Source organism: Cataglyphis hispanica, chromosome 1, assembly GCF_021464435.1.
Source record: "Cataglyphis hispanica isolate Lineage 1 chromosome 1, ULB_Chis1_1.0, whole genome shotgun sequence".
NCBI lineage: Eukaryota > Metazoa > Arthropoda > Insecta > Hymenoptera > Formicidae > Cataglyphis > Cataglyphis hispanica.
The window spans coordinates 8,653,680-8,679,897 of NC_065954.1; the positions used below are offsets into that span (position 1 = coordinate 8,653,680).

At 31.7% G+C, this 26,218-nt stretch overlaps 1 protein-coding gene across 2 annotated transcripts; it reads left to right on the forward strand.

Moving 5' to 3' along the window:
* Positions 1 to 2,643: 2,643 nt before the first annotated feature.
* Positions 2,644 to 24,498, forward strand: LOC126849645 (uncharacterized). Of its 2 annotated transcripts, none has more exons than XM_050591677.1 (16): positions 2,644 to 3,943; positions 15,465 to 15,777; positions 16,193 to 16,531; positions 17,396 to 17,463; positions 17,815 to 18,666; positions 18,788 to 18,964; positions 19,148 to 19,346; positions 19,581 to 19,822; positions 19,916 to 20,043; positions 20,323 to 20,593; positions 21,009 to 21,225; positions 21,296 to 21,421; positions 22,287 to 22,369; positions 22,446 to 22,570; positions 22,944 to 23,186; positions 23,739 to 24,498. In XM_050591677.1, the coding sequence occupies exons 1-16, from the start codon at positions 3,889 to 3,891 to the stop codon at positions 23,844 to 23,846; spliced, it is 3,546 nt and encodes a 1,181-aa protein (XP_050447634.1). In that variant the 5' UTR covers positions 2,644 to 3,888; the 3' UTR covers positions 23,847 to 24,498. The 2 variants fall into 2 exon arrangements, with proteins under 2 accessions (XP_050447634.1, XP_050447626.1); XM_050591669.1 differs by having other exon boundaries at positions 17,396 to 17,652; positions 23,739 to 24,497.
* Positions 24,499 to 26,218: the final 1,720 nt, after the last annotated feature.

The following is a 26,218-nucleotide window of genomic DNA, read 5'->3' on the forward strand; positions in this document are numbered from 1 at the left end:
ACATCTTAAGAATTTCATAAAAAAGATCTCGCTCTGTTTTATCTATATTTTCGAGTAGCATTATCTATTATTTCATTTCCATTTATTTCGTATTGCCAGATAATAACTGTTTGAAATATTTAAGTATATTAAAATTTAAACTTTTTTGCAGATAAATTAAATTCAAAATTTAAATAATAAACGCAGAAAAGCATGCATATTAGTTTGGCTTAATGATTATTTACATTAAAACAGTTTCAATTAATTAAATAATTATTTAAATAATATTAGTTAAAACTGATAATTTTATTAAATTTTGTGTATGTGTGTGTGTGTGTGTGTGTGTATACTTGATTATAGCTTATCGCGTGACAATAATCATACGAATGAAATATGGTTATTTGTTCCAAAGCGTAAAAAAACGCAGTAATGCACATGGACATGCAATTTATCATAATAATGAGAAAAATAGTAAGGCATCGGTACATCTTGCGTTTTCTGAATACAGGAAGATATGTTTGTACGTGCACAATACTGTTCCGAGATTCAGTTAGACCGCACTGACCAATTCTTTCAGTTACGTTATATTCATTAATACAGCAAAACACAATGAGAGAGAAAAAGAAGGAAAGAGAAGCACACATTTGCTAGATCTTATACAGTGATAAAATGAAAAGAAATGGATTGTATTGATCAAAATATTAATTATAACTGTTATATTAATTTTACGATAATTGTTAATGTATTATATTCTTATTATTGCTCGTATTAAATACAGTGCTGCATAATTTCGTCAAGATCTTTTCTGAGATTCAATAAGTCTCATACATTCTTTTATCTGTTATTGAATTATCTGTTATTTAACTTATGTAAGATTTTAAATTGTTTAATATTGCATTATTATTTAGTTTATATCGTGATAAAATTGTTTTAATGAAGTCAAAGAAACTCAAAAAAACAAGGACTCATTCAGGATTTTATTTTCCAGTTCTCATAATACATTGGAGGAAAGAACAAACGCTAGTGACAATTTAGTACAAGCATGAAACTGTCATGCTCACGATGTCACTAAGGAGTCCCGTTAACTGCACATGTTGTGCGACTTTAAGTAAAACAGTTTACTTAATTATCCAGTTACATGTAAAGTAAAATTTTATAATTTATTAAATTTATAAATTATTAAAATTTACTGTACTAGCCTTTTTAGAAGGCTATATATTTAAATCATAGTTAATCTTTACATTTATGAGAACTGCATAACTTTTTTTTTCAATACTTAAAAATATTTTTTCAGATATAAAAAAACAAATAAAATATACAAAAATTATAAATAATCATTGTTAACATAATTCAACATACATGCTACACTATATTATTAAATGTCACGATATAAACTGTAAAATTACACGATAATTATTGCCATTGTATAATTAATTGCCAGTATATCAGAGTAAATTATCAAATGTCATATGCGACCTCACGTTTACTCCATTTTCTCGACAATTACACACGTCAATGAAATGACCAATTTTAAAGCATGCAATGTAGCATGGAACAATGTAACAGCAGGTTGCATTCAAAGCACCTAGCAATTTTTAATTACAGCAATTAAAAATTTGTACGATGAGAAGAATGATTCGGTGTTGACAGTTGCAAGATTAAAATAGTGCGCGACAAAAATGATTGATAATATTACATAACTCCACTTTACTATTATTTATTTAAATTATATAATAGCGAGAAAGATAATAGAAGCTCGATGTCATCAATTGTTATCTCCTGTATAATTTATTTATTTGTTGATAAAATAAATTTGCATTATATGCATTATCAAATTATATTTTTAATATTTTGTTAAAAAAGATATTCATTATGTAATAATTATCTGGTGTATTCTAATGACGATTTTGCATATTAAATAAGTAAAACTAAGTCGCGGAAAATGAAGGAGAAATTAAGCAAAATGTTTAATTAAATATTAATTTAAAGATTAATACAGTACAGTTAATCTCTTGTGAGCTTATTTAAAATGATTACTCAAATATATCTTGCAATTCTTTTATAATAGTTATTTAATCTTTTTTTTATCATGAGACACTTATCTTAATTTTCCGAACAAATTACGATTTACTTTGTCAGAAATGGGAGAATAGTTGATATCCCTTTGCGTGGGAAAACTTTGATTCTGCAATCTTGTGATAAGGTTCTGATTTTTTGCTTAAGACTTAAAGAGAGAAATTATATAAAAATATCTTTTGAAACAAAAAGGTCAATTTAAAACGTCAAGAGCACTTTCCAAGTTGAAAGTTCAATTTCGATTTAACTCTCCGTTTCTTTTTCTCCGACGAAAGCTTACCTGCCTCGATTTAGAGAACTGATGGGACACGAATTATATGGACGAAACCTGTATAGTATTCAGTCGCGCAGGATATAGACATGCTTCGCGAGAGAATACGCCAGGAGAAAGAGAGAAAAATTCATAGGAGTGGGGGTAGGATTATTCTGTAGTGGTGGAGAGAGATAGTCGAGCATGGTGGAAGGCATCCACCAAGACGTGACGTACGTGCTTGGCATCGGTGTACCATGGTGGTAGCTATGGCATAGCTAAAGTGGGAGAAATCGTGTGTGTATGACCGTCCTCAGCCTCAGCCAGTGCCGTGTGAACGACCGTAAAGTGAACCTCGGATGGTGCACGCTTAAAGTTCCTCGTTTTCGCGCACTGGGATTCCCGCAGTCCTCAGGACAAGGCGGCAACGTTGATTGTTAAGGAAAGCGGAATTTTGGCGAAAGAAACCGCAATTGGATTTTTTTCAGATTGTCGGATTTATTTTTCTCGAGAGGAAACTCGCTGAAATAGACTCCTCCTGAAATTTGCACGACAATGTGCGTTTCTACAGCGTGAATCGAGTGTGAAAAAGTTGTACCAAGGTGTATCAGATGTGCAATTAATCATTTATTGCTAATAAACAGTAATTAATCACTTGAATGGTTCATGTTATTTTATGTGTGGAATGGATTATCTAAAGCAAACAATTAATTATTACTTTCAAAAGTGTGAAAATTAATTTGTAAATATATTATTATTATGTTTTGTGCTTTTCCATATTTACATTTTTATCTAAAAAATTGAATTTAAATTTTTATGCTACTACACCGTCTAAGTGAACAATTAATTAATTGACTTTTCTTAAAGATTATTTGATGCCAATTTTGATGAATTATTTTGAAAAATATATGTCAATCTATCTTTAATCATCAATATTGAGACGCTAAAAATTTTTATACTTTCTAAATAATATATAATCAATTTTTTTAATCAGATAAAAATTATTTAAAGAAAAAAGTGTTGATAAACAATAAATAGAAAAAAAAGCAGGGTTATTTAAAATATGATAATTTAAAAATATTCAAAATAAAATAAAACAAGTTTAAAAAAAATTAAGTGACCAACCACGTGAGACAAGGTTAAGATTCTTTAAGTATTCAGTTAAAATCCGGTGCGGCGTATTGGCCGAAAACTTGACGTGTACACCGGTGCCAAGTAGGTCAACCGTGTGCGAGAGTGCGAGACTGAATAAGAGAAAAAAAAACAAGTGGAAGGATAAGATAGAGACAGGAGAAAGAGAGAGAGAGAGAGAGAGAGAGAGGGAGAGAGAGAAAAGAAGGGAAAAAAGAAAGAATGGCGAACCGCGTGCTGTGGCCGTGAAGTCGAGCTCTCCTGATGTCCAGCAGCTCGCTGTAGGCTTGTAATCCAAAATGGCGGACATTGGTAGGCATCACGGCTCGCTTCAAATCAACGACGATCCCTCCGGGTGTATGGAATCCTGAAGGAAAACTTCACGCAATATCGCGCCCTAACATTTGTATCCTTGATCTTGCTTGCGGGGATTGCGAGAGCAGTCGATAATCATGGCAGGCTCGACGTGCAGGGTCCTTGTGACCTTGACGATCCTTGCACTATCTGGTAAGTCGAAGAAAGATTGGGATAGGGTAGTGAGCCGTCATAAGAGAGTGGGGATAAAATGATTAGATGTAATATATTCATGTTGTATGCTTATCTTGATGGATATTTAAAATAAATTGAAATTCATATAAAAAGAAAGAATTTAACTTATAAAATCAAGTATATATTAAATATTTTTTGCTTAATTTAATTTTCATACTTTAATTAAATTCTCATACCTTTTTTAAGGTTATGATCCTATTAATGATAGAAATATATGGAGTAGCAATGTTACGTTTAACAAAATATATCTTTATATTATAACTACGTAATTGCTTCAATTACAAATATATAAAAATAATAAAATATAATTGCAAACAAATTTAAGTAAAATAAATTATATTTTTTTAATTATTAATGTGTTGCAAAAAGTCAAGTCTCTCTGCGCAATATTGCAAGGATATAATTTATGAAAAATAAATGAACATTAAAAGAGATTCAATGGAGATGTCAATAATCGCAGCGTGATATCGTCGCGGCGATATTAATGCCGAGTTTAAGATATCGTGTGTCGGCGTCGCAATTTAATCACGAGATAATTAACGTAATTTACGAAAAAACGCAAGTACCCTGAAGTTGTCTGATAAGTTTTTAAATCAGCGACACGTCGACATGCTCGAGAAACCGGTATCTTGACTTCCTTCAAATATTTCAGTAGATTCACAAAAACGTTACATTGAAACGGAGAAAATTTTGCAATACAAATGAAAAATACATTCCTTTTTACAACATTTATTATAATAAAGCTGAAATGTAACAATATTAAGATATTTATTATTATAAAAATTGTAAATTATGCATTTGTTTTATTGTTTGTTAATGATTACGTACTTGTTTGTGCATCAAAATATTTGAATAATTACAATATTTTTTTATAAAATATAATACATATGTAATATTATTAAATAAAAATATCGTGATTTTTTGCATATGTATTAGTATGTTTTATCATTACAAAAATTACACTATATAATTTTTGCTATAATATTTTTTCCGTCGACGAACTGTCATCAAATTGCATCGTGATTACATTAAATAACTGATGTTTAGTTATCTCTTTATTAGATATATTTGCAGAAAATTGATTAAAAGCAATAAGAATTGAATTTTAATTATTATATTATACTTGTATGATTATTATTATTAAAATATTTATAATTATTAATCAATGTTAATATTCATTGTTTCAAAAAAAATTGTAAAAATTTTATCCCAACTTGCTGTGCGGAAAAGAACGTAAATAAAAATACATATCCGGTTTTATAGAAACATATGCTACTTGAAAAGATAAGCGTGTATACTGTTACAATATATATTTTCATATATGTATATATGATTAAATAATTATATTAAATAATATAATTAAATTAAATAATTATATTAAATAATATAATTACATTAAATAATTATAATATATATTAAATTATATATAAATTAAACAATATGTTTTGCAAGTATATTATTATAAAATACTGACTGACATCTATCACAGCTATCGTCAGGAGAAAGCTGCGAGCATGACACGCAACTTACGTTTAAGTACTCGAAGAGTTTAACGTTTCAAATTAAAAAACTCGCAAAGGTTACGACACGCGAAACGAACATTTGTCAGTAATGTTTTAAAGACCCGCATAAAAAAATCGAACAAGTAATTCAATAAGAGTGGCCTATATTTTTCTTATTTACATATTTTTCACTTGTTTTTAAAACGAACAAAACAAGGCAAATATCTTCTTAATTGTGGTATGTAGTCGGTCTGCACGAGATGTTTCAATATCTAAATTATTTTAAGTTTTAAAATATATTGATACAGATGCAATTATTATTTTCTTCGTTATATATATTGAATCGTATATAAAATATATTCTTCATATTATAACAAATTGTATTATCAATAAGATGCAAAAATTTGCATACAAAAATAGATATTTTTATATGTATGAAAAATATTCAGTCATTGCGTTTGTTAAAAATTCGATTTGCGAATTTCATGGGTTTTTGCACGCGTTTCGAGATCCGTTACGATCTGAGTGAATCATTAAAATTGTACGATCGTTATTATGCTTCCGACATTTTCACTTATTAGCATCTATAATATATTTTGCAGTAATATTTTGTCTATAGTTGTGTACAAATTAACAATTAATTACAATTTATTCCACGTCAATGTAATTAACAACGATTTATATATAAACTAATATAGTCTGTGAAAGTGTTAAAGTATCAAGTCGTTATTGTTATTAATTTTTAATGAGATATTAAGAGAGATGTAGAGTTAATAGAGAGAAAATATTTATATGCACGCACTTATATTATACTAACGAAAATCGATGCTGTAAGCTTTTCTTCCTGGTGTCATGAAAGAGTCATCGATTGACGCGTCACTCGGGCAGCTTTCATGAATTTTGCCGTCGCTATATCGGGTTTCCCGTTTGCGCAAGGAGAGATATTTGCATGAAGCCACTAACGTCATCGCTGACACACGCGCAGGAGCAACGACACCGCGATGCGTATCCGGCATAAAGTTTCATCACTCCCTGACTTTCGCCCAGCCGCATTAACCGTGAAAGTGTCACGGAATTGTCTATACAGTGTAACAGAGATGAGACTGGAGTCTCACCTTTCCAGAAAATTGCCACCTTTCCCAGATCTATAAGAAATTTATCTTTATAAGGCAATTTTCCGAAGACAAAAGTCGAAAGTAGTATTTTTATGAAAAATAAAAATTGAATACAAAACCATATTATTGAAAGAAGGATAATATTATTGATAGAAGGACAATTCGATTAATCATATGATATTTAAAACTCAAAAGATATTAATAAAAATTCCAGAACCTTTTATTGCTGCAAAATTTATCGATTATATCACATATGTTCGAATATTCCTGTTCTGTGTTTTTAAAATGAGAATTATTTTATATTGTTAACATTTTTTTATTGATATCTATTTATAAATTATTTTACATAGTTAACATTTATAAACTAATAATTCCTTATAAGCATGGCTTCGGAATCGCTCTCATTATGTCGCGCTGCTATGAAACCAGTCATGCTCTTTTCAGATGATGTCACTTTCACTCGCAATGTCAACTCATTCGTGCAACATTAATTTTATAAACTCCACATTGTCGAATTGCATTACGTAGATATATCGCATTTACCAGCGAAAAGAATGTAAATATTGGGCTGGAATGGGATACCGTTAAGCCTGCCGTTACCGCCTCGAGAGACAGCACATAGCTCGGTGTACATGGATAACCCCTGTCAGGTTTCTTTCATGTTCTTTAAAGGTTGTGTTGGGCGATTCTCGCCTGCGAATAATTAATAAGAAAATTTAAAAAAATATGATATAAGTGATTAGCATTTATATCAGTTTATTGCTCGTAATTATTTTATACATATATATATATATATATATATATATATATATATATATATATAAAATAATTTATGTAATAATTTATAATATAATATTTATATATATTATAATATATTATATATTAATAATCTATATTATTATATATAATATTATTTATTATAATATTATATATTAATATATATTATTATTATATAATTATATATTATATATATTATAATAATATTTATATAATTTATAATAAAATATATAATAATTTATATATGTATATATATATATATATTTATTAAAAAAATTGAAAATTAATAGGGGTAAAGAGAATAACGCTAAAATTTGTCAACTTCATGTAACGCGAACAATAAGACGATTACTCGAGATTTAACGCAAGGATTATTTTGGTGCTCGCATTTTGTGGGAAATTTGTCGAGGCTGTGTAAATTGGATCGAGCCTCTGAATTAGATGGAACAAGACAGACTCTCATGCTTAATCGGTCACGCTTCTCGAGGTCACCCGTGATGCGTGTAATCGCCGGTCTACAGTCAATATCATCGATACCGGGATAATCGACTTGAGAGACCGGTAATATTTTTACGTTCGCCTCTCTCGCGAATACGATACCAGACGGCCGGTTCCGAAACACGTTCCACCTTGCTGGGAGAGCTTCACGTTCTCGTGTCTCGTGGAAAATATGTGCCACTGCAAACGACCACCTTGCTCTCTAACGTTCAGTCCTTTACCGAACGGCCATTCGTCGCGCTAACTCCGGTAATCTGTGATTTTTTTTGCGAGCGACCATATAAGAATCTTATTTTTACGGTCCTTGCTTGTATCTCGCCGTCGACTTCTACATTATTAACAACATCCGCTTTCTTGTAACTGTTGTTAACAAACCGCTGACACTCAAGTATATTACATGGAATTTTAGTTTCAACTACGAATCTTAGTTGTTGAGAAATTTAATGTTCACGTATAAAACTTCTGAGTAATTTGCGAAATATTTTCAAACAACTCTTTTATTGCATCCAACAAATTTTTTAAACCTTTTGACAACAAAAAATATATGTCAAAAATGGTCGTCTCTCTACACTTTCTATCTAAATGATAAATGGAAACATAATTTCGTGCCAAGTACATCTACTCTCTTACCTTATATCAAATAGATTGATGATCTTATATTAGAAATTGCACTCTTCTCGACTGTTTATATTTTCAAATCGATTCAGCAAGAAACGTCTTAGAAGAAATTGATTAGCAAAGTAAAAGTACCGACATCAAACATCGTTGCACCGTGCATCGCATGGGTACTCTCTCGTACGCTAATTATTTCGAGTACGACCGCGAGCGATGTTTTATCTGCCTGGCAAAGACGCAGATCTAAGATGCAGAATAATATTCCCGCCTCCTCATCGCGAGAGTTCGGCGAGACTGCATTCCGTTCATTATGACGGCGCAGCCGATGCTATGCGATTACCTACATTCCGATTCGCGTCTATCCTAGCTTGCATTAAAGAGGTCATAATATCCGCAAACTCCGTCTTTTTTTTTTTTGCTTAAATTGAAAAAATATCACGCGTCAAATATTGGCTGGGACAATCGGTCGCAATTTTAAATAGCCATCTTTATCAGTGTTTCCTCGATCATCTTTGATTATATTTTTTTCTTCTTGGGGATTTTTTATATTCTTTAAAATTAATATATTTTTATATTAATTAATTTATAAAAATTATAAAAATTAATTTATTTTTATATTCTTTAACATTAATTTTTAATACCATCGATTATATTTCTTTCTAAGATATTCTTAGAGATTTTTTTATATTGTTTAAAATTAATATATTTTTATTAATATATTAATGTATTAATTAATTTATAAAAATTATAAAAATTATAAAACTTAATTTATTTTTATATTCTTTAAAATTAATTTTTAATACCACGTTTTCCAATATTTTACATAAAAATATTTGTGGTAAAATTAATTAAAGCTAAATTGTAACTGAAGAAATCTAGTAAAAAAATACAATTTTTAAAAATGTTAAAAAACATGTCTTCCCTCTCTTTTTACTTTAAAAAAAATTGCATTTTATATTGTTACTAATAATATAAAAAAAAGCTACAAGTTTGTTTTATTATCTAATATTGTTACCTATAATAATTAGAAACTTCGAAACAATATGTTTTCATTTTGTAGATGTTCGTACCCGACATTTTCATGGTTTAACATACTTTCGGGAAAATAACTGTGCAGGACAATTAAGAATTTCTCTATGCAAAAAGGCGCACGCGCGTTCGAGGTATTGTATTTTAATCAGAAATTAAAATTACGCTCCCCCGCGCCGTGCATTATCAATTGTCAGCTCGTATATATAGTTCGCTCGCAATTACGGTGTATTATCCTGTTACACACGGAATGTCCTACTATTGCGAGCATTAGTTAGGCGCTTGCGGTTTTAGCTGTGCAACCTATGCAGCTCGTAACGCATACATATACGTTACGAGCTGAATGCCATCGAGAGGGCACCGTGAGAATGTAGGTAAATTGTGTAGCTGTCGCTATCTCCCGAGAGTATCCCGTAAAACCTGATAACTTTTATTACTGTGTGCTGAAGGCTAGAGAGCACGCCATTAACTTTGCTCGCGAATTTCTGGGAACGTGGAAAATAATAAGAAATTTAATTGTCGCATCTATTTTCGCAATTCTTTTCCCTGAAATAAAAATATTTAAAACTGTAATAATGCACAGAGTAAAAATAGTCGTGTAAATTATTTAACCACGCAATATTAAATCAAATTGTGTCAACTATGAATTATATCAGAAACTTTATCAACGATTCAAAAACAACTCATGATATTGTAAGAAAAATTATCATTCTTAAATAAAAATTTTACGGAGTTTTGAACTATACTGAAAATAAAGTTATTTATATACGCATGATAATTTTATGCAAGTCTCCTTTAAAAAGAGTAACGAGGTGCCCACTTATGTTCGGAAGACAGACTGCTCTAATAAGAGTTAATTTAGCGCATCTCAATCAAGGTGCATCATATATCACGGTACTGCCATTCGTTTCATCATTCTTTCGCATTAGCCTGCGTTGTTGCGATTTAATTACAATAGCAGAGTGCATTGTGCGCATTGAAACGGCGTCGGCGGGAAAAATTGCATCGAGAAACTGCGCTGTGAACGCAATTCTAATCGTGTATTAAAGGGGCATCGCGTACAAAATCGCGGCGTGTCGTTTAATGAGCGATTAGAGATAGATAATGCGCTCGGAAGCGAGGCGATTTGCGAAGGCACAAATGTGCTTTTTACCTGAACGATCGGCACCTTCTCTAATGAATAATTAATAGTTGACGCGGCAACGAAGCGAAATCAGCGAGAGGCTCCGTCCGCCCAACTGTAATCTAGAACACATGCGATCGTAAAAGTATTAAAGTTCTTGCTCCAGAGAAGATCTCAGGATGAGACGTGGTTTTTTTATTATTTTCCAGCGGATTTATTATTTCCCTTCATCCGGATAATGATCATTGATTATTTCTATACTTCATTAATTTCCATTTCGTAATGATTTCACTTAATATATGCAATTTTTTTAATGCGTTTTTTTTAAAAATCAAACTACGTGATTTATAATTTATCTTATTAATGATTTAATGGAATAATAATAATGTTTAAAATTCTTTGCTTTTCCTCAGTATTTCCCGAGTAATTTGAATGTTCTATTAATTATTTTCATCAACTTTTGTTTTCGTTCTAAATTAACGATTGCAATTCCTGTAATCTCATCGTAAACGACCTGAAAATTGAATCTTTTTAGTAGCGCGTCTTTATATAGCCAAGCTGTCTTATAATTTCTCTTATTAAAATAATTGAATGGCGAAGGATACGCTCGAGAAATACTGTAATATACAAATAGCTAATCTTGATTTGGTAGCGTCGATTCATACGATGCTATTGTCGTCGACGGTGAAAGCCGTTACAAGAGGGAAAACGTCGTGAAAAAATAGTTCTCTGATGAGTGCATACTTTCTACACGACAAGGACCGGAGTCATCTTCACGATCGGTGAACATCCTACCGGATGTGGCGATATTCACGCTGACGCGATAGATGCGATTAATTGTCTTGGCCGTATTTATAGACGATATTCAGGCCGACCATTATCGAGACGTCGTGATCTAGAAGCTGCAGCGCGTTGTCTTCTGTTAGTTTCACTTAAATTGCTTCGCGCCTCGTTGCATCCTTGCCATTGTCCGACGCCTTTACGAAAAGTTCGATCCGATGATCAGTACCTTCTCTCGTTATTCTGGTAGCGTATGTCAAATAGTGTCTCTGGAAAAAGCGTATGCGAAACTAAAAGTTTATATCCAAATAAATAAACTGCATTATAACTTTCGCGTAGATTGTACTGGAAACTTTCGGTAGATTTCTTTTCTGGATTGAAAGAAAATCTCAGTTCGCTTACGATTAGAGTCCAATAAGACAGCCTGTTAATAGCTTGTTCTAGTTTCGGTTTCGATTCCTTGGCCAAACAAGAAAACCGGAACCGTTTAATTTACCGTACTTTTCGGTTACGGTTCTTTCAAAGCTTCTCGTTTCTAATTATATTGTATTTTGATTAATTTTTGTTTAGTCAGAAATAATATCCTTTCTTTTATATAACAATATAACATGCATAAAAAGCTTCGTTGTATAAAGCGGAAAAACAATTTGCAATTTTCCTAGAAGAAAATGAGCGAAGTGCCAGATAGCCAGTTGTTTCATTTGCAATCGTACAATGTGAACAGATAAGAACGTGTTATATAAAATGCGTTATCATCAATCAGATGAGAAGGATCTCACGAGAACAATCCGTCGCAGATATCTTACCCTTTTACGTAACAGATTTGTTATGTATTTATGTGAACGTCATTTGATTATATACAAACAATCTTTATAAATTTCTAAATTCTTCTTTTTTTCGGATTTTGATTTATGTATACATACATCATATGTTATTTTCAATTATATTATATCATTACATACTTTTATCTATTATTGAATATAAGATAAAAGTTTAATTTTTAAAAGATCAAAAAATTTTCATATAAAATTAAAGTTAAATTAATTTAATTATCCTTCCAATAAAATATAATTTTAAATCTTATTTATACCTTCTTTAATAATTAATTTAAAAATTTATATAAAATTCTATAGGGTCTTCTCGTCCCATAATATCATCTAAGCATTTTTACTCAAAATTTAAATTTAAATTTTTTATCTTAGACAGTTAAAATTTCATTCATTCCTTCATTCCAGCCTCCAATTAAAAGACAATTGATTATGCTACCTTTGCACAGTCAAAATACTGCGACTATTTAATTTAATCGAATTATTTATTATATATATAACGGTTTTTTATCCTTTTACATCTTTCCCAAATATTATGTCTTTAGGTTCAAGAAATTTTGCATCGATGACAGATGTGAACATTCACAGCTTTTTTTCTAACTGTTACATAAATTTTCTCCCGCATTTACTACGGTTAAATTGAAGTTTGTCTCTATGTTTCCTTAAAGAGTGTTGCGCGAATTGTCAGACACCCTGTATTACAATACAGGGTGTCTGACAATTCGCGCAACACTCTTTAAGGAAACATAGAGAGTGTTATTTTGAACAAAAAAGTCCTGTGCCATTTTTTTCTATAACGCTTAATAAAAGAGTTATTATTGGGTGAAGTCTGGCCTATCATCGCCGATCTTCAGCCGGACGCACGTCGGTGAGCTGTCATAAACATCTGAGCGCTCACGCACACTACCAGGCGCGCGGCTCACCTTTCCTTAAAGGGTGTTGCGCAAATTTTCGGACACTCTGTATATGCAGTGTTTTATGAATTGCATTATTTCAAATTCATATAATTTGTTTTAAATATACAATACATCCAATCGGCCATAAATTATCTCTGGATATCCCTCGCATTATTACCAAAGCAAAATAAATTAAATTGTTTACATAATTCTAAAAACAGTATTAACAAATATTTCAAATAGTCATTAAAAACTGCTTCACCATTACAATTCTATCGACTACTTCATTTATGAATGAAACTAATTTTGTTTCTTTTATTAGCAGGAAAAAAAACTATCATAAATGATTAGAGTAAGTGGCTTATTGTATAAATACTTCTGCTTATTCTTTGATCGGCTTTCCTATTGCAAAAGAATTCAAATAAGCGATTGATTTCGACGCGCTTGAGCTTCAATGTCAATGAACCTTTTTACCTTCGATCGAAAGGCGCAAGGTGTTGTCGAAGCGGGAAGAGAAGGCCAAGAAGAGAGACTGAAGAGGTGAACAGAGCGCAATCGTAATTTCATAGCCGTCACGTCCACGATTGGTCAAACCGCTCGATACCGGCCTCGAGAATGTCAACCGTTCGAGTACCGTTCGTCGTCTCGACGGATCGACTGTAGTTCAAGTCTTCTTTTGCTCGAGCGAATTGCCGTGCCAACTGATCCGCCCTTTCGCGAGAAAACCAGCCAAGATCACCTGACTAGAGTCGAGGGCAGGGTCACGATGCGGTTTCTCGTTTGTCTTCAAGTTTCTCGCTCGCAGCATATTATTCAAAGACATGAAGCTTTCTTCGCGTGTAGCTTTTTTTATTTATTTCCCATTTTGTATAAAAAAAAGATCTCATTTTTATTTTAATTAAAAATAATTATAAATTAAAATAAAAATAATTATCTCGCATGATATACCAGTGGTTATTTTTCGTTAATTTTTTGATTTAAAATAATATTAAGATATTGAGATAGATGTTACAAAAAAATTTTTGTCCTTTCTAATTTATGCAATATTAATTCTGCATATATATAGAGATATATTTATTCAATAAGAAGAATTCTTCATTGGCGAGATTAAATTTACGCAAAAATTATCAAAATCTTAGATATTAAATTTTTTATCCTCTGTTTGATGAAGTTGTTTCCAACTTTACATAACATTTAATTATTTTATATCATACATAAAATTATATAAATATTATAAAAACAAAAGAATAATAATCCTTACATAATTATATACATAAATAATAATTACATAAATTTTACATATAATAATTATATAATTACATAAATTTTTTAAAAATAACGGGAGAATAATAATCCTTACGTAAGACAGAAAATCTTTATATATATAATCCTAATATAATTTATCGAAGAAATGAGAAGCTATTTATGTCTCATTTCTGCAATAACAATGGTTGCAATAGTATTTTTTGCTACTCCAACACAAAGATCTACTTCGCGTGTCCTTAGCACCGTGCGAATTTAAGTTACAGTTTCTTCTGAAATAAAAAAAAAAAACTTGCACGCGCGCACCTTTTCCCTCAGTAGGGCCGGGAATCGGCGATACCGTAAAGTGCCCTTTCAAAGTACCGTTTGGGCGCGAAATTATTTCATCTGTGTGCGTCTCGATCAAGCGCCCGAGATCTTTCTCACGCGAGCACGGCAGGGCTAATTACGCCCCAAACGACGATGTAATTACACATTTTTACACGTCGAAATAAGGAAGTGGACGTTGCAATTAACACGCTTTTTCCCTTTTACTCGCTGCAACAATTTCCGAGCGGCCCTTTGTGTTGCTGAGCGCGTGTTTGCTCGGCCCTTTTAATTTCTCGCACGCCACCCCTTTATAATTCTCAATCAGTCTTCTGCAAACAGCGACGTTTGCGCGATACCGCGAAAAGGGTTCATCAACCTTTTATGCAAGCATTGTACTGCCGCGAGTCCCTCGAGCATGGAGAATATTCCTTATACGACCATAGTTCTAATAGTCTTCACTTCAGTGGTTTACCGTTTTAATATTCGCGTTAAGCCCCGGCAGACACTTTATTTGGGTTTATCGCCCTCACGTGTGAGGCTTGTAATATAGTCGAGTTGGCTTTTTACTGAAAACTTGAAGTGAAAAATTCTACCTTCAATTTGATAAAAGAATTTCTATCATTACATGCTTTATAAATTCATGTAACATTTCTCTCTCTTTACATAAAAAATTATGACAATCATTTCGCTTTTTAAATTCTCTGGATTCTGGAAAATATTTATATTGGTTTTTATTTATTTACAGGAGTGCTAGCCATACAAAACGATAAAACATCCTCTCGTACCTCTCGAGATAATATCGTGCTGAGTGCCAACGCTTACTCTGGTCCCGAAAAAACATCCAGTGACAGTCAATCGGAGTCCTTGACGTTTCAAAGGACCGTCCCAGCATTTCAGCTGGAAAGCTCGAAGAGCGTTCGCGATTACGACGGGGAACAATCGAGATTCGTATTCAAAGATACGGATCGCGACGAGCCCATCGACGAATTAACGTCGTCGAAGCATGTGGCTCAAATCGACGGCAATAACATCGAAGTGAAAGCCGGAGAGTATTACAAGTAAGCCATTCTGCTTTTATGGATACTGATAAAAGGATAAGTTGCAAAATTGACTTTAAAATACATTCTTTTTATATGAAATAATATAACTACAAAAAAAAATGTTTGCAAGCATTTTTCTAGATGATCTCGCCAATAGCACAATCCTTAAAATTTTAATTTATCGTCAATTCAATTTTTTAAATCTATGATTACATTCAAGATTAAATATTATAAAATAATTCAAATGTTAATGTAATAAAATAATTTAAAAATATTATAAAATATTATAAAATAATAACTATATGATATTAACAATATAATAACATATTTATATAAATTAGTAATAATATTAATTTAATGTCGCTTAAATATTAATTTTAAATTAATTATGATGGGAAATACATCTCGCGAAATAATTTATTGCCATCAATAGGATAACGCCCACTACCAGCGAATCGATGTCGGGGGAAGGACAAGGGGCTCCGCTGAGAGTAGATCTTCTGTCGGAGCCCCATCAGCTGGTTGGCGCTCCGAGGCAACAAGCACAGCATTCGCAACAATTAACGGACCTTCAACGGCGAGGTCGGCAAGAGATCCCGAGGATCTATAGCGAGCATGCGCCGCCGCCAATTTTGCAAACTGTCGCACCAGGTCAAAGACAAGCAAATCCCGATATACAGGATATTATCACCGGCATCGTCAAGCTGCTCAATGGCAACGTAAACGTAGCTGCCAACACCGTGAGGCCATTGAGGCCGATACAAGCGACGAGGTGAAATTTTTTTGCAAAATTTATATTATATTTTCTACGAAAATTATGTCACACAATTGAATGTATTCTTTCTTATAATATATTTTCTTATAATATAATATATTCTTATAACACAGGGTGTCCCATTTTAAAAGTTCCATCCTCATAACTTTTCAGGATCAACGTTTGAAGGAAAACGACTCGGATAAAAGTTGTAAGGAACAAAGGGGGCTATCTAATAGTGACCTTGGATTTGACATTAAAGGTGATTTTCAAGGTTATTTGAAGGTCAATTGGTTCTGTTTCTTAAATGGAAACCCTCATTTTTTATTGCATATTCTTGTAGTGTATCTCGAGAGCTTTTCAAAACACTATAATAAAATATTTTTTCATTAAGAATTTTTTGACTTATTTCGTATCTTAATCTGACATATTTTAGTATAAAATATAAAATATCTCGAAAATTATTTAGTGTTTGATAACTGTATCGTAATACTTTTATGTGCAGAATAATAAGATGAATCAAATGTGCAAAGAAAAAATAAATAATTTTTATAAAAAAATATATTACAAATAATTGCATACTTTTTTTAAAAAACAATTATTTTCTTTTTTTTTTAAAACAATTATTTTCTGTTTCCATTTAAGAAACGGAAGTTGACCTTCAAATAACCTTTAAAATGACCTTTAATGTCAAATCCAAGGTCACTATTAAATATCCCCTTTTGTTCCCTACAACTTTTATCCGAGTCATTTTCCTTCAAACGTTGAAAAGTTATGAGGGTGGAACTTTTAAAATAGGACACCCTGTACATTCTTACAATATATTATAATATATTTAAATTAATTAAAGTATAAATTGAAAAAATTACGTGGCATTTACAGGATCAACAATAGAGGACCGCCCAGAATTTCGGATGTGCCGCCGTTACCGCCGGATTTTGACACTCCTGGTATGAATCCACCGCCGCCACCGCCGCCGCCACTATCATCCTCCCATCCTTATCCGTTCGAAAAGCCTCCTGCACCCGACAGACCATTATTAAATCAGTTACCACCAGAGAGACCCGTTAGACCCTTCATCAACGGAGTGCCATTACCAGAACAGGTCGTGCCACCTTGGGCTTGGGATCCTTCGCATAGTACGTCATGTATACTCCGTGAATAATCACGCGTCTAATTAATCATTTATTTTGCACAGATGCTTTAACGTAACGGGACATAAGTATAGATGTAGCGCGTAGAAGATTTTATAATTTAATTTTCATTTTAATAAAATTACTGTAAATTATTTTTTTTCCAAGATGGCAACAGACGGCCGATATCGTCGTATAAATCCTCGCCACCCCCGCTGGATTCTAGTTTCCATCGCGATAAGAACTTCTCGATGACGGAGAATTCGCAGCACGATTTAAAACCGGAATCTGAGATATCCCAAGCAAGCTCGACGATAAAGAAAGACGCCAGTCATCAAGGAACGCTTATCGAAGACGATGATGCTAAGAATCATACGAGCAACTTTGGCGTTGACAAAGATCGGGTCGAAATCGTCGCGAACAATGATTCAGCTATCCCGAACACGACGAAAAAATCTGAAATCGAAGAGTCTACAAAGAAGCATCATATCGTAAACAAGTATCATACGCCCTTGAAGGAGAACAAAATTAATGGCGAGGAAACGTTGATTCTCGGTGTCGCCACAGATTACATCACTCCGACTCACACGACGCGACATCCGGAGCCCTCGAAGGCGACGACGTCTTCCCAAGTTAAAGTTACGAAATCCTCGAAGAGCGAGGAGAAAGCGTCGTTCGCAACCTTCAAGGTGGAAAAACCGATCGAGAAAACTACCACGAAGACCTTCTCGACGAGTACCTTAAACATAGAGACCAGTTCGTCGGTTCAAGTGATCGAATCTATACCGACAAAGGTCGTTCTTCGACCGACTTTCGCTGATTCTGCGGAATCGAGCACCGATATCAAATCCGCCGTGAGTTTGGAACCTAGCAGCGTATCAGATGTCACGGAATACACAGAACCGATGTCCAGCGTCTCGACGCCGACTGACGGTCTCCCTACTAGTTATTCAAAGAGCACGACCACGATGGAAAAGAGTACCGTTCGTCCTACAGCCTCGATCCCTACGAAAAATACAGGCATGTACAAAAAAAATATATACATATTAATAGATAATTATCTGTAAAAATCTGTAATAATCTGTAAAATAATTAAACCATACTAATGTAATAATTACTATAATTAATTAAAATTATATAGGATCTACGGAGCGTTATCGTCCACGACCTGGAATCGTTCTGGACGACACTCTGGATTATACAGGTGCTCAAGGATTGCCAAGTCAGAGGCCTTACATCACACCATTGAGACATCCAGCTCCTGGTGACATCTTTGATGTAACTGTCTCGGCAATCCAGGGGCCTGGGGGAAGCTCCGGTAATTTTCTTAATTGCTTACAATGATTCTCTTTAATTGCATGCGTATTTTATATCGCGCTTACAGCATGTAGAAATTTGTGTAATGAATTATTTCAATATATAAAATTTTTTTTTTTGTATTAATTTCAAATATTTTGAAAAATAATTTTTTTTTGGACTTTTATGCTCCATTCATTTTCAGGAGAGAGCGTCAGGGTGTCTGTGAATTCAGGTAGCGGTGATGTCATATTAACTTCCGCTGTGGGCGGACAAGGTTTCGTCAGCATCGATGGTAAAAGAACGTATTTAAATTTGTTCGATAATACGGATCGGACATCCGGATCCACTCATGTACAACCGCAACCGACTAGAACCCAACCGCCACCCATCATTGGTACTGGGTGAGTCTCCGTTTCAACAAAAATTTCAGTAAAAATAAAGAACTCTTTTATAAATAATAAAAAATTTTACTGTTTTTATTTAATAAAAAAAATATGTCAATTTTTTTTGACAGTTTAATCTTATTAATAATACGAATTTAGACGCTATTTAATTTTTTCTGTCGTGGTAAAAAAATTTCGCGTTATGTAAAAAAAATGAAGAAAAGAATTGTGTGACATTAAAACCTTCGCCAGTCTCGCCATTCCTCAACCGGACGTACCTGTCGCCACTTTACGTCCAAATGGACCGAATCGGAGGCAACCACCGTTATATCGAAGACCGACGCAGCCACCTGTCAGAATAGACACCTGTATCGTGGGCGACACGAGTACGTGCGACGCGAATCAACACGAGGCTTGCGCGACCGTTCAAGGAGTATCGGCTTGTCATTGTAAGCCAGGATACGCGAGATTGCAGCATTCGCTACCGTGCAAAAGTTAGTAATTGATCGAATTTCACGATCGAAGATCACGAGATCATCACATTACGACCGACACGGTTTACATCCAATATTTATTTTTTTTTTCAGGAATTGTTAGCATCGTTGTGTCAATTAGAGTGGATAAATTCTACGACAAGAAAGTTGTGTGGGATCGAGGTCTGGCTGATAAGGATTCAGAACCTTATCAGACTCTCGCTTACGAGGCCAATAGAGCCGTAAGTCTCAATTATTCTCTAAACTTTTTTCTTAATAAATTATATTCTAGTTAATTAAAAATTTTAATAAATAATTTTAATAAATTAAAATTTTAATAAATTAAAATTTTAATAAATAATTTTTTTAATAAATTATATTCTAGTTAATTAAAACTTTTATATACATTCTTTTAATATATTGTAAATTTTTTTTTATTATCTACATATTAATTAATTTCTTTTATTTATTGCATGCAAGTTTTAGTTTTATATAATTTTTATAACATTTGTTATACACAGATTGAATCTGCCATGTCTATGACACCGTTCTCGGATGAGTATATGGGATCATTGATAAACAATGTTTATCAAGGAGACGTGAGTCAAGGACAAGGCGGAGTCTTTATGAATGCAACTCTAAAGCTCACTTACGAAGCGAGAACAATTAGGCCAAGTTTAGCTGGAGAGCTCCAAAGACATCTACTAGGTGTTATTCATAGAAGGAATAACAATATTGGAAACAGTGCCTTATATGTGGACAGTCCACCTGGATCTATATCGAATTTGCAAGGTAATTATTGATTATTAATAGTAATAATTGTTGATATTTGAATTATAAAATAAAATATAATTGTAAAGTTAAATAAATTGTAAAATAAACTGTATTGTGTATTTAAAATAAAATAAAAAACTAAATAAGCTTAATAAAATAAATAATAAAATAAAGTAAAATGAAAAAATTAATTACGCAAAATAATTAAAAAAGCTTCGCTTATAATATCACAATAAATAAATGATTTATAAAATAATTAAAAATAAAAATTTATAATTCATATAACATACATATACATATAAATATATATTAAATATATATTAATATAACATATTTATATAAAAATAATATAAATTATATTAAATATATTAATTATATTAAAAATAGTATAAATATATATTAAGTAATATAAAGTATGTCTCTGAATTTATAGATTTGGACGAATGCGCTTCGTCGGAATTGAACGATTGTCATTCCTCCGCCAGTTGTGCCAATACATTCGGCGGTTTCACGTGCTCCTGCAATCCGGGATTAAAAGATCCTCACAAAGACGATCTCGAAAAATCCGGTAGAATATGTCTGACGTGCCCTTCGACCTATTGCAATAATCGTGGCACTTGCTCTTATCAAGGAGATCAAATGCAATGCGCGTAAGTAAATATGGGATAGTGTAAATTTTTGCTCGTTAATTTTTACATTGAAAATTTTTGCGATCCCTAGATGCACCGGTAATTATTATGGAGCGCAATGCGAGGTTGATGGTGAAGTCTTGGGCGTTGCTATAGGCGCATCTGTGGCTGCATTAATAATAATCGTATTGACGCTAGTCTGTCTCGTTATGTGGAGGTAATTTTTTTTTATTAAAAGAAATAATATTTTATAATATTATATACACACATATACAGGGTGTCCTAGACCACCCGTACACCCCTTTTCTTTCAAAAACTAAGCATTTTAAAGAAAAACGTTTTGAACAAAAATTGTATGGTTTTGAGGGGAACATAAGATGGTGTCATTGGTTTGATCTTGAATGGCATCATTAAGGTCAAGTCAAGGACACCTTTAATTTCTTAAATGGAATTCCCTATTTTTTATTGCATATTCTTAGAGCTTATGTCGAGAGCTTTCCAAAACACTATAATAAAGTAGTTTTTTATTAAGAATTTTTTGAGTTATTTTGTATCTTACAGAAAATAATTGTTTTTAAAAAAAAGTATGCAATTATTTGCAATATATTTTTCTATAACAATTATTTCTTTTTTCTTTACACCATTTGATTCATCTTATTATTCTGTACATAAAAATATTATAATTCGAACACTAAATAATTTTTGAGATATTTTATATATTATACTAAAATATGTCAGATTAAGATACAAAATAACTCAAAAAATTCTTAATGAAAAAATATTTTATTATAGTGTTTTGAAAAGCTCTCGACATAAGCTATAAAAATATGCAATAAAAAATAGGGGATTCCATTTAGGAAATTGGAAAGGTGTCCTTGACTTGACCTTAACAACCTTGCCATCCAAGGTCAAACCAATGACACCATCTTATGTTCCCCTCAAAACCATATAATTTTTGTTCAAAACGTTTTTCTCTAAAATGCTTAGTTTTTAAAAGAAAAGAGATGTACGGGTAGTCTAGAACACCCTGTACATATACATATATCTATATTAACATATAAAACTACGTGAATATTTTACAGTCGAAAGTGGTCTCGCGAACAAAAGTCTGCACGTTCCCCGGTGTACGGTTACATTCAAGGCGGAATTCCCGGTACTCTTCCTGGTAAAAACAATTAATAGTTAAATATAAATCTTGGTCTTTTTTGTAGCATAGCTCTAAAGACATAAATAATTTACAGGGACTTTAGCGAGGGTCGGTTCTGTAGGTACTCTAGCATCCGTAAAACAAGGTCCGCCGACGAATTTACCGCCTTACATGTGGGCTCATTTTGGTGATCACATGGCAACAGCGAATCTCTACGCGGTATGTATCGATAAATGACATTCAATAATTGCTACTAAAATGTATTAAGAATATAATTTAGTTAAAGAAAAATTATTATTTCTATTATATATAAAACATAGAAATTAAAAAGAGGAAAGTGCTTATGCGAATAGAAATTAAATTCAATGTATTTTTATTAATTAATTAATATTTAAATACAAGTCGATAGCTAATAAAAAATTTTTTGCGTAAGAGATTTATGTTATTATATGAACAATATGATGAATTTTTGGAGTTTTTTATAAACTTCCTTATAAATTTGAAACGTAATGAAATTTTTTGTCATTAAATCGTCTTAGTTTTGATCGATAATCATAAAATATAATGTCATGAAAAATCTTATTGTTAAAAGACCGAACCCATGGGCCCTACGCGACCGAGTTCAGCAATGTTCGGTTATCCACCTATGAACATTCACGGAACACTGCCACCGGTTCCATTACCGCGACTTCAAGCTCCACCGCGGCAAAGACTGAGACCCCAACCAGATCCAGATAGCTCGGATTCCGAGCCACAGGATAAGGACAGAGCCGACCTAATTCCTCAGAGTAGCGGTTTTCATGTACCGAGGCCGAAGTCGAGGTCCTCATTAGCGGTAAGTATTCATTAAATTGTCATATATTATGTATTTGTATGATAGAAAATAAACGAATTAAAATGGATTGAGGAGAGAGAATTCATCTCTGTGAAATTTAATATTTGATCTTGGAGGAAGCAGGGATTATTTAAAAACTTATTCTCTGTAAAATTTAATATTGCTTTTTGAGCGGTACGTGTGTAAGGAAAAGAAATATATATATATATATAAATGTCGAATGAAAAATTTATTTTTGATCCGTTTATATTAAGCAGAATCTAATAAGGTAAGGAGTAAAGAGAGAAAAATTGAGAGAAAGAAATTCAATAATTATAAAGCCAATCCCCGAACTCCAAGAACTTCGCAAAACGAATTTTCATCAATTCCTTTTAAATCGTCATCTTTTTGCGCGAGAACATTTTATTCTTATCTTTTCTTCGATCTTTTGCTTCCAATATAATCTGAACAATTTAATCTCGATATTAATTCAATCCGTTTTTTATTACTATAAGTATAGAAGTTAATTGACTATTAGTTACATATATCGATGAGTTAATTTATATATTTCAGAATCAAAGCGGAATTTACAATGACGTGGAATACGATCAAGGTGACGTTCATCATCTGTCGAAGAACAATATTCCGCTGTCAACCTACAGACCGTACTACAGAACGTAAAATTCACTTCGTGGGAAGTAATACATTCGCGTACGTGGATGTCAAGAAACGACGTTAGATAAACCCATTGCAATATTTATCGTCTGAAGTGCTCAATAAATAGTGCATTAGGATTCGTATTAGCGTTACCGGTGTGCGAGAAGTAATCCTACGATAGGAAGCTGCGATTCGTTCCAGAGTTGTCAAAGCAAATATTCGGAATTTATACGGAAGATTTACAGACGTGAAGGAAGTAAGTCTAATTGTACGCAGCGTGTTTCAAGCAGATTAAATCTTGCTTGTTATATTATTGCATATTGAGTCGTGTTTTTTTTTAGTCATGCGATCGTATTTACGATAGATCGATTAATTTCCAGTATAATACGGATATTTATTACGCATTTTTATTGTTACGGTATTTTGTAGAATTCATTTTTATTATTAAGGGAAAAATATCAACGTCAATTGTGCATATACATATTTTTGGCTATTTTTAATTATTATTAATTATTATTACTATTGAATATTTTTATTAAGGGAAAAATATCAACGTCAATTGTGCATATTTTTGGCTATTTTTAATTATTATTAATTATTATTAATAGCTCAATACTCAGAATAAGACTAACTTATATAAGCATAAATATATATATATATATATATACCGATTACGTTTATTTTGGTAAATAACGATTGTTAAGCAAAAATTATTTCTATTATGTTTTACGAATTAAAATAAATTAAATTTATTATAAAATTGTTTAATTTACTATAAAAATATAATTTTTATATTAAGTAACTTTAAGATATTTACGCGATATGTTTTAAAAAGATTTAATTTTATGTCAATTATATATAATACAATTATGATTAATTTATTAAAATTTCTTTATACAAGATATAATCAAAGAATATATTATTATTATTATTTATATTATTCTCCAAGAATAAATAATAATTTCCTAGACATCCTGAAGTATTAATACGCTTTAATTGATTATAAAAGAAAGTAATCTCTTTTTCTCTACAATATTATATATTATAATTATGTTTTTTTAGATTAAATGCAGCATAATTAAAATTTAATTTAATTTTTATTTTAATTCTCCAACTTGCTAACATATTAGTCAGCAGAAAGCAAATAAAAAATGTACAAAATTAAATAACAGTGATTTTACAAAACACAATATCGAAATATAAACATATTAATTTATACAATGTTATTTATTTTTTATTAAAATGTTATGTATATTTTTAAATTTAAATTACTATATTTAAACTATGTTTAAAATTTAAATTATTTTGATTTGATATATTATTTCTCTCTCAACGAATAAATTTTGCACATGTGTCTAGTGTGAATCGATCCGCATGACACATTTGTATAGTCGACAATATCGATATAAGAGTAAAATATTTAGTCGGGTGTATTTCCAACGAACACTAGATATGTGCACGCTAGTATAAGTAGGAAAGGTGAACAACCTCAATCGATTTCCGCCGAGAAAACTATAGTAGACTGTTCAATGTTATAAGCATTTTACTTGCCATTTTGATGGCAGATATTACAGATAGTTTAAAGAACAATATTTGACATAATATATTATTAAACATCACGACGATATTTTCTTTAAAAATTCTCAAAAATCAATTTAACTTTACAATTTCGTGCAATTATAATTAATTAAAAAAGTCGGCCTTTCATAATAATTAATTGACATGTTTTATTTTCTGGAATTTTAATTAATATTTTCTGTTAACAAGTTTTACATAATTGGAGAAATAATTTGTTAAACTGTTTCTTTTTCGATTTACGTGATATTAAAAATGATATTAATAAATTTAAATGTAATTAAAATTTCTCAATGAAAGGAATAAAATGGAAAAATAGTTGTTTTATATTTGCGCTGAAACTTTTATGCGCTTTTTTGATATTTTGTTCCGCTTGCTTTTGAATGCTTAAATGACGCAATTCTTCTAGTCTTTAAAGTCGCCAGTGCGGAAATCGCGCATGAATCACCATTCCGCACTACAATGCATTTCACTTTCCCTTGTCCGCATTTGTTCTCCGATATTTTTCCAGACTTAAAAAATCGTCTTGCATTTTCTATAGAGGAATAAAATTTTATTGCGGGATAAAATAACGAATATATTGTAATAAATATAATATTATATTGTAATAAAAATGACAACATAATTAAAAGAGAAATTAGTTACAAGCTGTTAATTATAGTATTGTTGCACTCAACAAACTCTCAATTAAACTAAAAACTAAGAATATAGTTGCTCATATTTCATTAACATTTATCTTATATATTGGCAATTATATGAACTAAAGATAATAAATAAAAATAATTAATTGCGAAATTAGAATGTCATATCTCATATTCATG

Excerpts from the sequence above, each read along its gene's own strand:
- LOC126849645 (XM_050591669.1), top strand. The coding sequence starts at position 3,889 with ATGGCAGGCTCGACGTGCAGGGTCCTTGTGACCTTGACGATCCTTGCA. Across the intron at positions 3,944-15,464 it reads GACGATCCTTGCACTATCTG|GAGTGCTAGCCATACAAAAC; the intron begins GTAAGTCGAAGA and ends ATTTATTTACAG. Across the intron at positions 16,532-17,395 it reads AGGCCGATACAAGCGACGAG|GATCAACAATAGAGGACCGC; the intron begins GTGAAATTTTTT and ends TGGCATTTACAG.